We start from the raw sequence: 13,806 nt of genomic DNA, 5'->3' as shown, positions 1-13,806 counted from the left end.
AAAAAAGAGGAGCTGAGGATGACTCTGAGGCTTTGGCCTGAGCAACTGGGAGAATGGCGGTGCATTTTAGTGAGATGCGGGAGACCAGGAGAATGATGGTTTGGGAGATGACGTAGAATCAAGAGTTCTGTCTGGGCTACGTGAACTCTGAGGTTTGGTTTGGCATCAATGTGGACATGTCAGGTGGGCATTTAGATCGAAAAGACTAGAGTTCAGGAACTGTGAATATACATTTGGAAATCATCAGTATATTTATGGTGCATCATGCCATGGAACTGGATAGTAATTAATGTTGCCTGAGCACTTTACCTGTATTACTGATTTCATCTTTACAACAGCTGTAGAAAGTTACCTCACCCCCCAATTTTGTGAAGGGAGAAATTGAGACAGAGAGGTTAAATCTCTTGCCTCCTTGACACAGCTTATAAGGTACAAGCTGAGCCTCACTCAGGCAGTCTGGCTCCACAGTCCATGAGTTTATCCTTTGCAGTCCATCGGGTGACACTTCCTAGGGTGTGAGTGTAGATATCGAGAGGGACCGACCTGGGACACTCCAGCATCCAGAGGTTGAGATGAGGATGCAGCAACGGCTGTTAGGAAGGAGAAGCCAGAGACAGTATGAAAATCAGGAGAGGGTGGTGTCCTGCAAGGCAAGTGAAAGGCACATGTGGAGAAGGGGGAGTGCCAGATCTGACAAGCGCTGCTAAGTGGTCAAGAAAGATGAGGCCCAGGCTTCCTGTTGGGTTTGCCTGCCTGAGGAGTGTTGGTATTCTCGACGAGAGCAATTTCAGTAGACACCTCGACCTTAAAAACAAAGTGTAGGTGGCGATCTAGGAAGAGTGGGAGTGGAGGAAATACCACTACAATGACCAGTTACCCAGTGAAGTATATTAGTTACCCCTTCATTTTACAGGTGAGGAAACTGAGGTGCCAGATGTTGCACAGCTGGAAAGAGGCTGGCTAGCTGCTCATCAGAAAATTTTTGATGCCAGCTCTGGGATTTAGTCACACCCTAAAACTAAGTTAGGTGATCCACTCCCCATCCCACTATGGACTGAGTTTTTCTGTCAAAAAAGCTAATACAATAGCCTTATGCGAAAAAGAAAAACAAGGACCAGCAGGTAGCAAGAAGGTTAAGGTGCTGGATCTTGCATGGCTGACTGCACGGTTTGAGTCTTGGACTGGATCTGGAAGCTTGAAAGACATGTCGGGTTTGTGTGTGAGCCTGCCTGAACTCCTGAGAAGAGACGGAGGAGAAGGATTGTAGCATTACCATCCCCCTGGGGGTGATTTCTCATGTTCCCTCTCCCTCTCTTTCATCCTCTTTGGCAAGCACAAGCGCCCTATGACAAAATCCTAAGAACAAAACAAAATGAAACAACAACAAAAAGACACAAGGTGCCGCTTTTAAAGTCTCCAGCCTGCTGGAGTCCATCCAGGAGAGAACATAGATCACAGAGGGCCACGTGAAGAGCCGTCGAGAGACTTGGATGTGTGCTTGATACCAGGGAGATTCAGGCAGGACGTTGTACCATCTCCCCATTGAAACTGTCTCAGGGACCTCGGTTAAGCTCTGTGGGACAGACTAGGTCTGCAGGAATGAGGTTAATAGCCAACAGCCAGGTTTGACCTCCCTCACAGTGGGGTTGTTGTACCCAGTAGTAGTCAGGGCTGACTAACCTTCTGTTTGAGCACTGATTTGTGCCAAGTCCTTACTATGTGCCAAGCACTTCACACTTACTTGTTCAGTTCATTCAAGCCTTAGAATAGCTTTATGAGGTTGGTAGTTATCACCCCCCTATTAATACATGAAGAAATTGAGGGTAAGGCACTTTCCGTAGGTGACTACTGGTAAGAGGTAAAGCCTACAAAACCTATATACATCCCTGCCTCAAAGCATGTGTGTTTAAACACTGTGCAACACTGCCTCTCTTCAGACCACATGTGGACTTCCGGGGGATATTGCAGAGGGATCTCTAGATACAACTAGATGACTTCTAAGGATCCTTCTAAAGCATCAGTTCTGTGACTTCAAGGACTGTTGTTTTCGCTCCAAAGGGAAAGTAATTAAGAGAGGCATCCTACATAGAACCAGAACCTGAAATCTGAATGTAGCAGCTATTTTCTTAGCAGCATTTCCTGAGAACTTAGCGGTCGGTTTAATTTGTGTGCCTGTGAATGTACATATGTGTGCAAACGTGCCCTTGTCTTTAATCAAGTTAGCTGCAATCTTGAGCAAATTCTTTGGGCTGAATTATAATTTTGTTCATCTCAAATTATTTGCTTTTCTCCTTAAAACCTATGCTCGGTGACTTGTCATTCATTTGTAACTTTCACATAGACCTGGTTATGTCCAGAAATTTAAGAGTAGAGTAAATCCAGTTATACATATAGGTCATTACCGCCTAGCCAGGGAAATCCAGAGTCCAGGAAGCAGAGTATATATCAACTGTTAATTGTGCCCTAAAATCATTCTGCCAGAATTCAGCCCCTGTGCCTTATATCAAAAAAAGAGCCTCACAGTTTCCCATAGGACAAAAGTGTTGTTGGATATTTTGTGTGTACATGATTTTATAAAATAATTAATTCAGCAGTCTTCCCTTACCCATGATTTTTATTTCTGCAGTTTCAATTCTCTTAAGGACACCCACAGTCCAAAAGTAATAAATGGAAAATTCTAGAAGTAAACAGCTCCCAAGTTTTCAATTTTGCTCTGTCTTGCCCAGGACACAACTTGTCCTTTTGTCCAGTTTATCCACACTGCACGTGCTCTCACCTATTAGTCACTTAGCAGCCGTCTTGGTCATCGGTTGTGGTATCCTAGTGCTCATGTTCAGGTAACCTGCACTTTCCATAATGATGGCCCCCAGCATGAGAGTTGTGATGCTGGCAATTCTGTTATGCCAAAAGAAGCTGTAAAGTGCTTCCTTTAAGTGAAAAGAGAAATACTTTCAACTTCATAAGGAGAAAATAACACCCTGAGGTTGCTAACATTTAGTTAGAATAAGTCTATTTGTGGGAACCAGCAGTTAGCGTAATGGCTATGTCGCTGGACTCCCACATAGTCGACTGCGGTTCGCGTCCCAGACCCGGTGGCTTAAAACTCACGCCGGGCGCGTGTGCATGTGTGCCCAAGATCCTGAGAGGAGAATGGAGGAGAAGGGATTGCGGCGTGACCATCCCCCCTGGGGGGTGATTTCTCGCTTTCTGTCTCTCTGTCTCTCTCTGTCTGTCTGGCAAGTGCATGCGCCCTGTAGCGAAAACCTCTAAAAAAAAAAAAAGAAGAAAAAGAATAAGTCTTATTTGTGAAATTTCAAAGAAGGAAAAACAAGCGTGTACTAGTTTTGCTGCTGCAAATTGAACATTCCCATTGGTATGGACATGTGGACATATGGGGTTCAACACGCCCCGCAGTTTCAGGGGGCCCCAGGATGGCTCCATGGAGTCCTGGAATGTATCCCTCTTAGATACCGGGGGGAATACTGTTCTGGGCTTCTTGATTGACTCCAGAAAAGTATTTTATTTTGCCTAAAGGGAGATTTTTATATAATTTGCCTTATTTAAAACACGTCAATAAGATAATCACATGAGATTGACAATTAAATCACCTATAGCAAGAGCAACAGATGGAGAGTGGGGTAGGGGCCACAAGTACATATTTGGTTTTTCAGTTCCCCACAGGGATTGGTCATGCCGTAATCTCCTCACTTCTCCCTCCTTTAGAGATTCTGGGCACACATGCACATAGGCCTGGAATGTATTTCAAATTGCCAGGTCCAGGACTCGAGCCTCACTGCCATCTATGTGGGATATAGCCACTTTAACCACTTTGCCACTGCTTGGCCCACAATGAGTAATTTTTAAGATATCTAGAAAGAAAATAATTTGTTAATATAGATTACATCTTCTATCTGACAAGAGAAGACATTTTCATCAACTTTATTTTATGTGACTCTTTCAAAAATCCTATGGGAGGGAACCAGCAGTTAGCGTAATGGCTATGTCGCTGGACTCCCACGTAGTCGACCGCGGTTCGTGTCCCGGACCCGGTGGCTTAAAACTCACGCCGGGTGTGTGTGTGTGCGTGCCCAAGATCCCGAGAGGAGAATGGAGGAGAAGGGATTGCGACGTGACCATCCCCCCTGGGGGGTGATTTCTCGCTTTCTGTCTCTATGTCTCTCTCTGTCTGTCTGGCGAGCGCATGCGCCCTACAGTGAAAATCTCTCCAAAAAAAAAAAAATCCTATGGGACAGAAATATCTTTTTCAGAACTATATCATGCTGCATTATCATTGCTTTCACCTGGCCCATAGGTATTTTAAAGACGAGCAAACGGATGACCAGCTCTAAGTCAGAGTCACACAGCTAGTACACAGTGGAGCCAGGACTGGAAGCAGGTCTCCCAAATCAACCTAGAATCAGTAGAACCAACTCGAGCCGACTTAGCCAAAAAGAAAGTGAAAGGAAGGACGGGGGCGGTTCTCACAGTCAGTGCAAAAGCTAAGGTGGCAGAAACCAGCAGAGCCTCGGGAACGTATGCAGGAAGAACCAAGGGAAATCTAGACCTCCTGGTCAGGATGCTAATATGGACCTCAAGCATGGCCCATCCTTGAACACTCGTCAGTCACCATTCGGGGTCCCAGGAAGGCGTCTGATGGACACAGGATGCACCTAGGCCAGCCCTGGTCTGGGAGGCAGGTTGTCTTCATTGATATTCACAAAAGAAAACTAGAATGAGGGGAAATGGTTTCTCAAAATCAGTTCCAGAAAGGTGAGCTGTTGTTAGGCAAAACCAGAATGCTGCTGACGCACGAGTTACATTTTTCCAACAGAAAAGTGAGGCACTTAGGTAAATATCTGTGAGGCCATTGCTTGTGGCGTGTCTCCCTCTCCTACTGGACTAGGAACTTCTTGAGTGCAGGGATCGTGTTTATTTATCTATGAAGTCCCAGTACGTGGCACAGTACCTGGTAGATAGTAGCTACATAGTTATGGTTGAATAAATGAGTAATTGGAGGAGCTCTTATTACTGTCCCATGACAAACAGGTTACGAGCGCCTTTCGGCTTGGCTTTGCTCTTGGAGCCACATAGGGCAGTCAGTGAAATCTCAGCAGATCCCGAGGGAAAAGGCCTCTAAGCGCATGTGTTTTCTGTTTTACAGCTGTGCTCACTTCTGACTAAATATTGTATTAGAATCACCTGGGGCACTTAAACACAGTTGCCTGAGCCCCACCTCCACCTGATTAAATCACCATCTCCAAGAGCTGTGCCCAGGATCTCTTTTTCTTTTTTAAAACTCCCCAGGTGATTCTGAAGTCAGCCAGGATTGAGAACCACTGTGCGACACTGTTGCTTTTATTTGAGATAAGTAAATAGGCTTTGAAATGTGTCAACTGTAAATGATTAAACTTGCAGTGTAAATGCTTATTACCGCCACATTGTAATTGTATCCACTATGATTTCCACTTGTGCTCTCTCTGTTGGATGTCTTTTAAATAAAAGACTGCAAGACTTTAACATCTTTATAAACAGAACTAGCAAACCAAGAACAACCTTTGCCAACTGAGGAGAAACAGAGTTGTGAAATTCTGGGGGTGGTGTTGCTTTAGTGTGGCAAACAGAGCTACTCATAAAGTATTCCTGTTCAACTGCTGGGTCTGAGGAAGAATTTCAGTCTATTTTTTCTTTCTTTAACTCTTTTTTTTTTTTTTTTTTAAATCTGTACCTGTGTTAAGTCTGTATTTCTCAGCAATCGCCACCTTATAAATTCTACCAGATACATATTTTTATAAGAAGTGTGGCATATAAAGGCAGTTTGTTTCTACTGGAAAAACCTTAGAGCTGGGTCTAAAGTAAAATGAAGTGAATTTTGCCCTAAGGTTGACAGCCCCAGTAGAGAAACACTGTCTCCAAGCTGTAAGCTTTCAGGAATAGCCTCCAGTCTGTCTGATTTTATTTGGTTCATGATGTAAGAGACATTTTATTCAAGGTTGGAGGAAACACTTGTGAACAAAAGTAAATACATACGAATTGTCATCTAAATCCTTGGTTCTCTACCAGGAGTGATTTTGTGCCCTGTCCCCAGGGACATTTAGCAATGTCTAGAGATACCTTTGGTTGTCCCAGCCCGACCAGGGTCGGGGAGAGGGCATGGAGTACCACGGGCATCTAGTGGGTATAGGCCAGGGATGTGGCTGAGCATCCCATAGTAAACAGGACAGCCTCTCCCTACAACAGACTTATCTGGCCCCACATTCAGTAGTGCAGAGGTTGAGACACTGTCTAGGTAAAGGATTGGAATGGATCTATTTCATCATGGCCCCAAATAACTTCATGTTCTAGGACTGTTTGGGCTGCATAGACTAGAAAGCCTGGGTGACAGCTGTGCACCTGTGAGCTGTGTCGTGTTTGGAGCAGTCTGAGTTCAGCTGGTCATGGCTGCTGGCGGGTGCCTTCTTCTTGCCTTTCTTCCTTTGTTTGGGGTGAGAGGGGCGGCTATCTCCACTGATAGAGAAAAGCAATGCAGAGGGCACCTTAAGAGCAATTCTGTGTAGGTTACAGTTGTTGGTGTCGACGGAAATAATCAACTCTGTAGAAATAATTGATGTGGTTTATTACCAAGCATGAAATTGAGTGATGGACCTGGAGAAAGACAAGCGTGTTTCTTGGGGTGCTGAGATGTGACAATGGTGAGCGCAGGAGAGCTGTCCATCAGCACACGGAGTCCTTTACGTTGGCCTGGCCCGGAAAGGACATGTGGAAGCAGAGGCTTGTAGGTTGTAGGTGAGATTGAAACTTTTAAGCTGGTGATTAAGAAAAGAAAGTCTGGGGACCTGCAAATGGCATAATGGCTATGTCGCTGGACTCCCATGTAGTCGACCGCAGTTCGAGCTCCAGACCCGGTGGCTTAAAACTCATGCCGGGCGCGTGTGCGTGCTTGCCCAAGATCCCGAAAGGAGAATGGAGGAGGAGGGATTGTGGCGTGGCCATCCCCCCTGGGGGGTGATTTCTCGCTTTCTCTCTCTGTGTCTTTCTGGCAAGTGCACACACCCTATAGCAAAAAAAAAAACAAAACAAAACAAAACAAAAAAAACCTCCAAATAAAAAGAAAGAAAGAAAGAAAAGGTCTATGTCTTGGGAAGAAATCAGCAAAAGAGTGTCCGTGATTTATTAAACTGTAACAGAGCTTAAGAAGGCTTACTCTGCATTAATGTTGGTAGGCATGACTCTCTCCAGGCCTTCTGGAAAGGAATTTGGACATAAAAAATGGTCAGAATTCCATCCTCAATTTGTTAATGGAAATTGTTAATATTAATGGAGTTCTGCTATTACTATCCACTAGGCACCCAGTAATAATAACTGTAGTCCATATAGTTGTGATATTCGATGCCATGTGCTTAAAATGAAATAGATTCAGTTATGAAGCCTCATTTCCAGTGATGCATATTTTCTAATACCAAAGAACTCAACTTGAGAAGTAAACGTGTTTAAAGTGAAAGGACAACCCGAGTGGACATCATCACACACTCTCTAAGGTCTAATGAACTGAGACTTCGGCTCAGTGACCTCCTCCCCTCCTCACTGCTCTCCTCCTGTCATCCACTCCGGAGTAGTCTCTGCTGAATACCAGGCATCGTGTGAAGCAAACGAGGCTTTCAGTTTCTGCATGTTTTCTAGATAATATCTGTTTTAAATTGGATTTTCATTAAAGAGATCTGCTCTCACAAGCTAAGATTCCACTTCTACTCCCTCAAGCACTTTCTTCTATTTTTTTTTTTTTATAGATTTTTGGTATATGGTGTGTGCTTTTGCCAGAGAGACAGAGACAGAGGGATAGAAAGCGAGAAATCACTCCCCAGAGGGGATGTCCAAGCTGCAATCCCTTCTCTTCCTGGGATTTTGGACACGCATGCACATACACCTGATGTGAGTTTCATGCCGTTGGGTCTGGGACTCAAACGGTGGTTAATCTCTGGGAATCCAGTGACATAACCATTACGCCATCTGCTGGTTCCAGTAACCATTAAAAAAAAAAAAAAAAAAGAGGTTCCCCCAAAACCTCTTAAGTAACCCACTGCTCCTCTCACTCTGTGCCGTGGGAGAATCATGTCTGTCTGATGCAGCTTCAACAGTAAGGCAGCTGTGGTGTGGCAGGCAAGAACTGACTGGGACTCTCTGAGCTTCAGATGCCAAAATAAATAGAATGGAGACAATAATCCCCTTTAACAGTTGTTTGGAGAGTTAAATGAGTTATTCTAACAGTTGTTAACAGTTAGTAGATGTTTCCTAAATTCCAGAAACAGTTCTAAATGTTTGGCATGTATTAGTTAGATGAAACTTTTCTTTTTTTTTTTTTTTTGTTTTTGTTTTTGGAGAGGTTTTTGCTATAGGGCGCATACACTCGCCAAACAGACAGAGACAGACAGAGAAACAGAAAGCAAGAAATCACCCCCCGGGGGAATGGCCACGCCACAATCCCTTCTCCTCCATTCTCCTCTCAGGATCTTGGGCATGCACACACATGCACCCGGCATGAGTTCTTTAAGTCACTGGGTCTGGGACATGAACCACAGTCAACTACATGGGAGTCCAGCGATATAGCCACTACGCTAACTGCTGGTCCCAATTCGATGAATCTTTACAAGTGCAAGAATTTTTTTTTTTTTTTTGAGAGATTTTTGCTGTAGAGCACATGTGCTCACTAGAGAGGCAGAAAGCAAGAAATCATCCTCCAAGGGGGATAGCCACTCAGCAACTCCTTCTCCATTCCTCTCTCAGGATTTTGGGCATGCACACACATGCAGTCAGTGTGAGTTTCAAACCACTGGGCTTGGGACTCAGACCATGGTCAGACACTTGGGAGTCCAGCACCTTAACCACTACACCACCTGCTGACCCCAGAAGGTATGATTGTCATCTCCAATTTCTAGATGAGAAGACTGTCAGTAGCCCCCAGAGTTTTGAATGGTAAAAGGCTAGACTTAGGCTGAGGCTTTGGGACTCAGAGGCCATGCTCCCAGCCTCTGTACTAGCCATTTACCCCGCAACGGGGACTAACACAGGTTCCTGCCGGGACCAGCTCGGCATGGACACGTTTCTCTGAGTAGGGAAGGCTGTGGATTAGAAATAGACACAATAACAAACATACAAAGACACGCAGGTATAGAAGAGTGAGCCTCTCTGATGGAGAAGTTGCCACCAGAACCAGCCTCAGGTTTATTCTTTTAAAGGGCAGAAAATGAGGGAAGGGGAAAATAGGACACAAAGGGAATGGGGAAGAAGGAAGTGGAATGCAAAGGAAAATAGAGGAGAAATCAGAATGCAAAGCCGTTGGTTTTGGATGTAAATCCTCTGAAGATGTGAAAAGGGCTGGCACCATATAATTTCTCTGTTCTTTTTGAGGGACAATCTGATAAATGCATGTGACTTCCTTTAGCCCAATACTGGGCACTATTGGGGTATTGGGTATCAACAACAACAACAGGAAGACAACCATTGACAACAGGCAAATACTGCTTTTGTATGTAGATGCTTCTCGATAGCCCTGCTAGAGTAGCTTAGGGAAGGGCATTTCTGCATGTGTCTACAGGCCACAGGTTTTTATCACGTGTTTTTAGATTGGCTGCTCTCCACAGGTTCATAGTCAGGTGTTGATTGCTTTGGTATCAGTTGAGGTTCATTCATCTGTAGCGCAGATCTGACTCCACTCACAGGTTGCTTCCTCATTCACTGTATTGCTCTCTAAGCTCTATTGTAGAACAGACAGCTATGGATCAGTCTCCCTGTGAGTTATGCTCATATTCTTGTCAAATCCACTTTTAAGAATAAACGTAAAGTACCTCTCTGGTTGCTGTGTTAGGTTCTCTATGACAAGTAACTGATTTTGGAGAGATGGTGGCCAGTGGCGGGCTGGATGTGATTGGCAATGACTTGGGAGCCATTTGCTACACTTACAAGATGTTGTGAGGTAGTAAGCACAGCCATTACTGAAAATTAAATGATCGCAACTTGCAGTTATGAACATTAAAGCAAGAGTAAGCTCTGGAAAATCGTTGGGCAGTTTCTTTTTGTTTTTCTTTTTGTTTTTATTCTTTTTTCTTAAAGAATCATTTAATTTTATATATTATTGCTTTTTTAATTTGCTATTAGATATATAAAAGAACTTAGTCATGTTTGTTGGATTTGACACCCTGAAGATTGTTCTCAGTGGTGGCTTTAGGAAGGTCTGGAAAGGGTGTAGTTCGGGACCTCTCTAGTCTTTCCCAGAGTGTCACAGATGGCACAGCCATTCACCCAGGTGTCCAAGGTGGAAGTCCGGGAGTAGTCCTGAAATCCTTCTTTCTTACTTTCTAATTTAAGTGTTCCCAAGGCCTATGGGTGCTCCCCCTAAATAGTTCTTACTTTTCCTTCCCTTTAACCCTCACCTCCATTGCTCTTGTCCATTCACTTTTATCTAAACTACTGCAACAGCCTACTTCCCCCTGCAACAGCCTACTTCCCCCGACGAATGCCATCCTTCTTACTCAGTTACTTTTCTAATTAACATATCTGATCATATCAGTTCCATGTTGAAAAAGATACTCATTTTTGTGGGCGTGCACTCACAAGCATGTGCATGCATTTTGGGAAAGGCCCAACCCCAAATAGACCCAAAGGGAGTCCATTTATTTCGCCCAGAATGTTTAATAACCAGTGCCTCCTGTACATGCCTTCTCTGCACAAACCTCAAGGTTGTTCGTGAGCTGGCTTCTGCCTACCCATCCAGTGCCATCTGCTACCACCTTCTTTCCCCCAGCTCTTTATGGACAAGCAATAAAGATGTGCTGGTAGCATTCAGAGTGTGCCATATGCTGTCTTTTCTAGGTTTTTTTAATGAGCTGTTCTCATTGACTGAAAGCAGCCCTTTTCTCTCTCTGCCTTTTGTCTTCAAGTGTCTTACAGAACTCTTCCCCTTAGACTCTTTCCTGAATGACCTCTACTCCCTCCATTCCCTAGTATAAGGTTTTTATTTATTTATTTTTTGAGAGGTTTTTGCTATAGGGCGCATGTGCTCGCCAAACAGACAGAGAGAGACAGAGAGAAAGTGAGAAATCACCCCTCAGGGGGGATGGTTATGCTGCAATCCCTTCTCCTCCATCCTCCTCTCAGGACCTTGGGCACGCATGCACATGTGCCCAGGGTGATTTTAAGCCACTGGATCCAGACTCCAACCATGGTTGACTACATGGGAGTTCAGTGACATAGCCATTATGCCAACTGCTGATCCCAGTATAAGCTTTTTTAAAAAAACAAGTTATGCTGTAGGGTGTGTGTGCTCACCAGAGAGAGAGAGAGAGAAGGGAGAAAGTAAGAAATCATCCCACAGGGAAGATGGCTATGCCACAGTCTCTTCTCCATTCTTCTCTCAGGATCTGGGGCACATACACACACACACACACACACACACACACACACACACACACACACACACACATAAACTTACATGCTCTTTGTGATTTTCAAGCTGCCAGGTCCAGGACTCTAGTCATGCAATTGACCATTTGGGATCTAGTGTTTTAACCTCCATGCCACCTACTGGCTCCACTGAAAGCTTCTTGAGGAGCAGGGCTGTGTCTTTTCATTCACTCCCAGAATCTAACATAGCGTCTGTCATGTGGAATATGGAAATGAAGGGATCAATCAACCATAGACATATATGTACTCTTTTCACTCTTAGGTGCTCTTGATCAGACTGCGGAATGGATAAAAGAATCTGTGAATGAAGAATTACTTTCTCTTTCCGAGACTGCTTTAACTCCTGGGACTGAAAATGGCTCCAAGCCAAGCCTGAGCCCTACATTGGTGCTAAATAACAGTTACTTGAAACTGTTACAGTGGGATTATCAGAAAAAAGAATTACCAGAGGTGAGTGATTTTCTTTTCCCCAAATCTTCCAATATCTTAACTCTTCAGTTCTAACTTTGAGTCAGCTGATCTGTGTTGAATGTGGTTTAACCTTACTGAAATCAGCTAAAAATGAGAATTTGGGTATGACATTGCTTACTTTATATTTTCCTGATATTGAGCTTCCTTTTCTATTTTTACATTTTAAATAAATATGCTAGACACTCATGACAGATGGAACACGTCTTCAGGAACTGACAGAAAAGCTGAATCAATTGAAAATTATTGCCTGCCTGTCTCTAATTACCAACAACATGGTGGGTGCTATTACAGAAGGCCTGCCTGAGCTTACAAACAGGTTAAAAAGGATTTCAGCTGTTCTACTGGAAGGCATGAACAAAGAGTAAGTTCCAGATATTTGTATCTGCTCCTCTTCGGATTAAGGCTCTGCATGCATTTCAAAGAATGAGAATAACCTTGGATATCTGAATGTGATATTCAGGACTGTGCTTTAGAGAAGCTTATCTTACTCCTTCTTTTTCTAGAATTTCTTTTAATATCTCTAAAGGCTTAGATGTCCTTCCGTAGGAGGGGAGAGGTGGTTTCCATGACAAGTGCCAAGATGAGTATAGTGTTTCCACTGACGATGGGTGTGTGCAAGAGCTTTTTGTTGATGGTGCTGTTGAACAAACGAAAACCAGAAATCCACCAAGCTCAGTGTTTAAAATTGCCCTATCAAAGAGGGCTCTTCAGGGGCTAACAGGTAATGTGGTGGTTGAGGCTCTGGACTCCCAAATGGCCAACTGCAGTTCGAGTCCTGGTCCTGGCAGCTTGCTTTCTCACTTTCTCTCTCTCTCTCTCTCTGATGGATTACAAATACTACCACTACTATTAATAATAATAATAAATGAAATTACATAATTATTTTTTTAAAAAGAGGGCTTTTCAGGTTCAGTTGTTTGGACCCCTTAATTTCTCTGCTATGAAATGTGTAGTGGCTTCACTGATCATGGAAGTAAAATTAAAATTTGTTTTTGCTAAATTCTTGTCCAATACCATACTTCCATTGAACGCTAGGGTCCCATTTGGATTTTGCTTTTAGATAATCCTGTAAGAAATCCTGTCCAAGTCAAAAAATTCCTAATCTTCGTCAATGGCTAGATGTTTCTATGGGTCAGCTCATTCTGCTGGTCCTCCTTGAAGTCCTCTCTATTCTTGTCATTGAGGAGACGTTTTCTTTCATCCCCATCCTCCCACCCATTACTCAGCATGTAGGTTACCTGATAAAATCTATTGCAAGGCCCTGCTGTTTCTACTGATTCTGGTGTTAACCTGTCATGATCATTTATTTCGTATTGTAGGACCCAATACCTGGAGTGACAAAAAAGTCTGATTTTGCAATTGGTCTTATCATTTTTTTTTTCACTTTGCTATTGTACACATGTACTTGTCAGAGAGAGAAAGAGAGAGAGAAAGTAAGAAATCCCCCACCACTGGGGATGGCCACACCGCAATCCCTTCTCCTCCAGTCTCTTCTCAGGATTTTGGGCACACGCACACATTTGCTTGGAGTGATTTTCAAGCCGCCAGGTCTGGGACTCAAACCATGTAGCTGGCCATGTGGGATCCAGCACTTTAATCCCCATGCCACCTGTTGGCCCAAGCATTGTTCCTGTCTTAGCAGTTTCCCACACTAGGTAGCTGTTACTTTTCAGAAACTTTATTTATTAAGCCTTTAGTAAACAGGCAATGCTGCATAAATATTAAAGCATACAAAAAGTAGTTACTAAGAGGACAGACTTTCAGAACAGATCAGACCAGAGTTTAAATCCCAACTCCACAATTGACGTGTTACACATGCTTGAACACGTTCCTGAATCACTCTACGCCTCACTTTCTCACTTGTATAAAGCGAGTAATAAC

General features: G+C 43.7%; 1 protein-coding gene across 1 annotated transcript in view; it reads left to right on the top strand.

Moving 5' to 3' along the window:
* The window catches only part of TCP11L2 (t-complex 11 like 2), a 51,341-nt gene that overhangs the window by 26,701 nt on the left and 10,834 nt on the right, over nt 1–13,806 (top strand). Inside the window, exons 7-8 of the mRNA XM_006170362.3 lie at nt 11,717–11,904; nt 12,105–12,286. Coding sequence (XP_006170424.2) covers nt 11,717–11,904; nt 12,105–12,286 — 370 coding nt within the window. The remainder of the gene's footprint in view (nt 1–11,716; nt 11,905–12,104; nt 12,287–13,806) is intronic.

Source organism: Tupaia chinensis, unplaced genomic scaffold (assembly GCF_000334495.1).
Source record: "Tupaia chinensis unplaced genomic scaffold, TupChi_1.0 Scaffold148234_1, whole genome shotgun sequence".
Classification (NCBI taxonomy): Eukaryota; Metazoa; Chordata; class Mammalia; order Scandentia; family Tupaiidae; genus Tupaia; species Tupaia belangeri.
The sequence above is the reverse complement of the archived record's forward strand: the minus strand, read 5'-3'. Positions and strand labels throughout refer to the sequence as shown.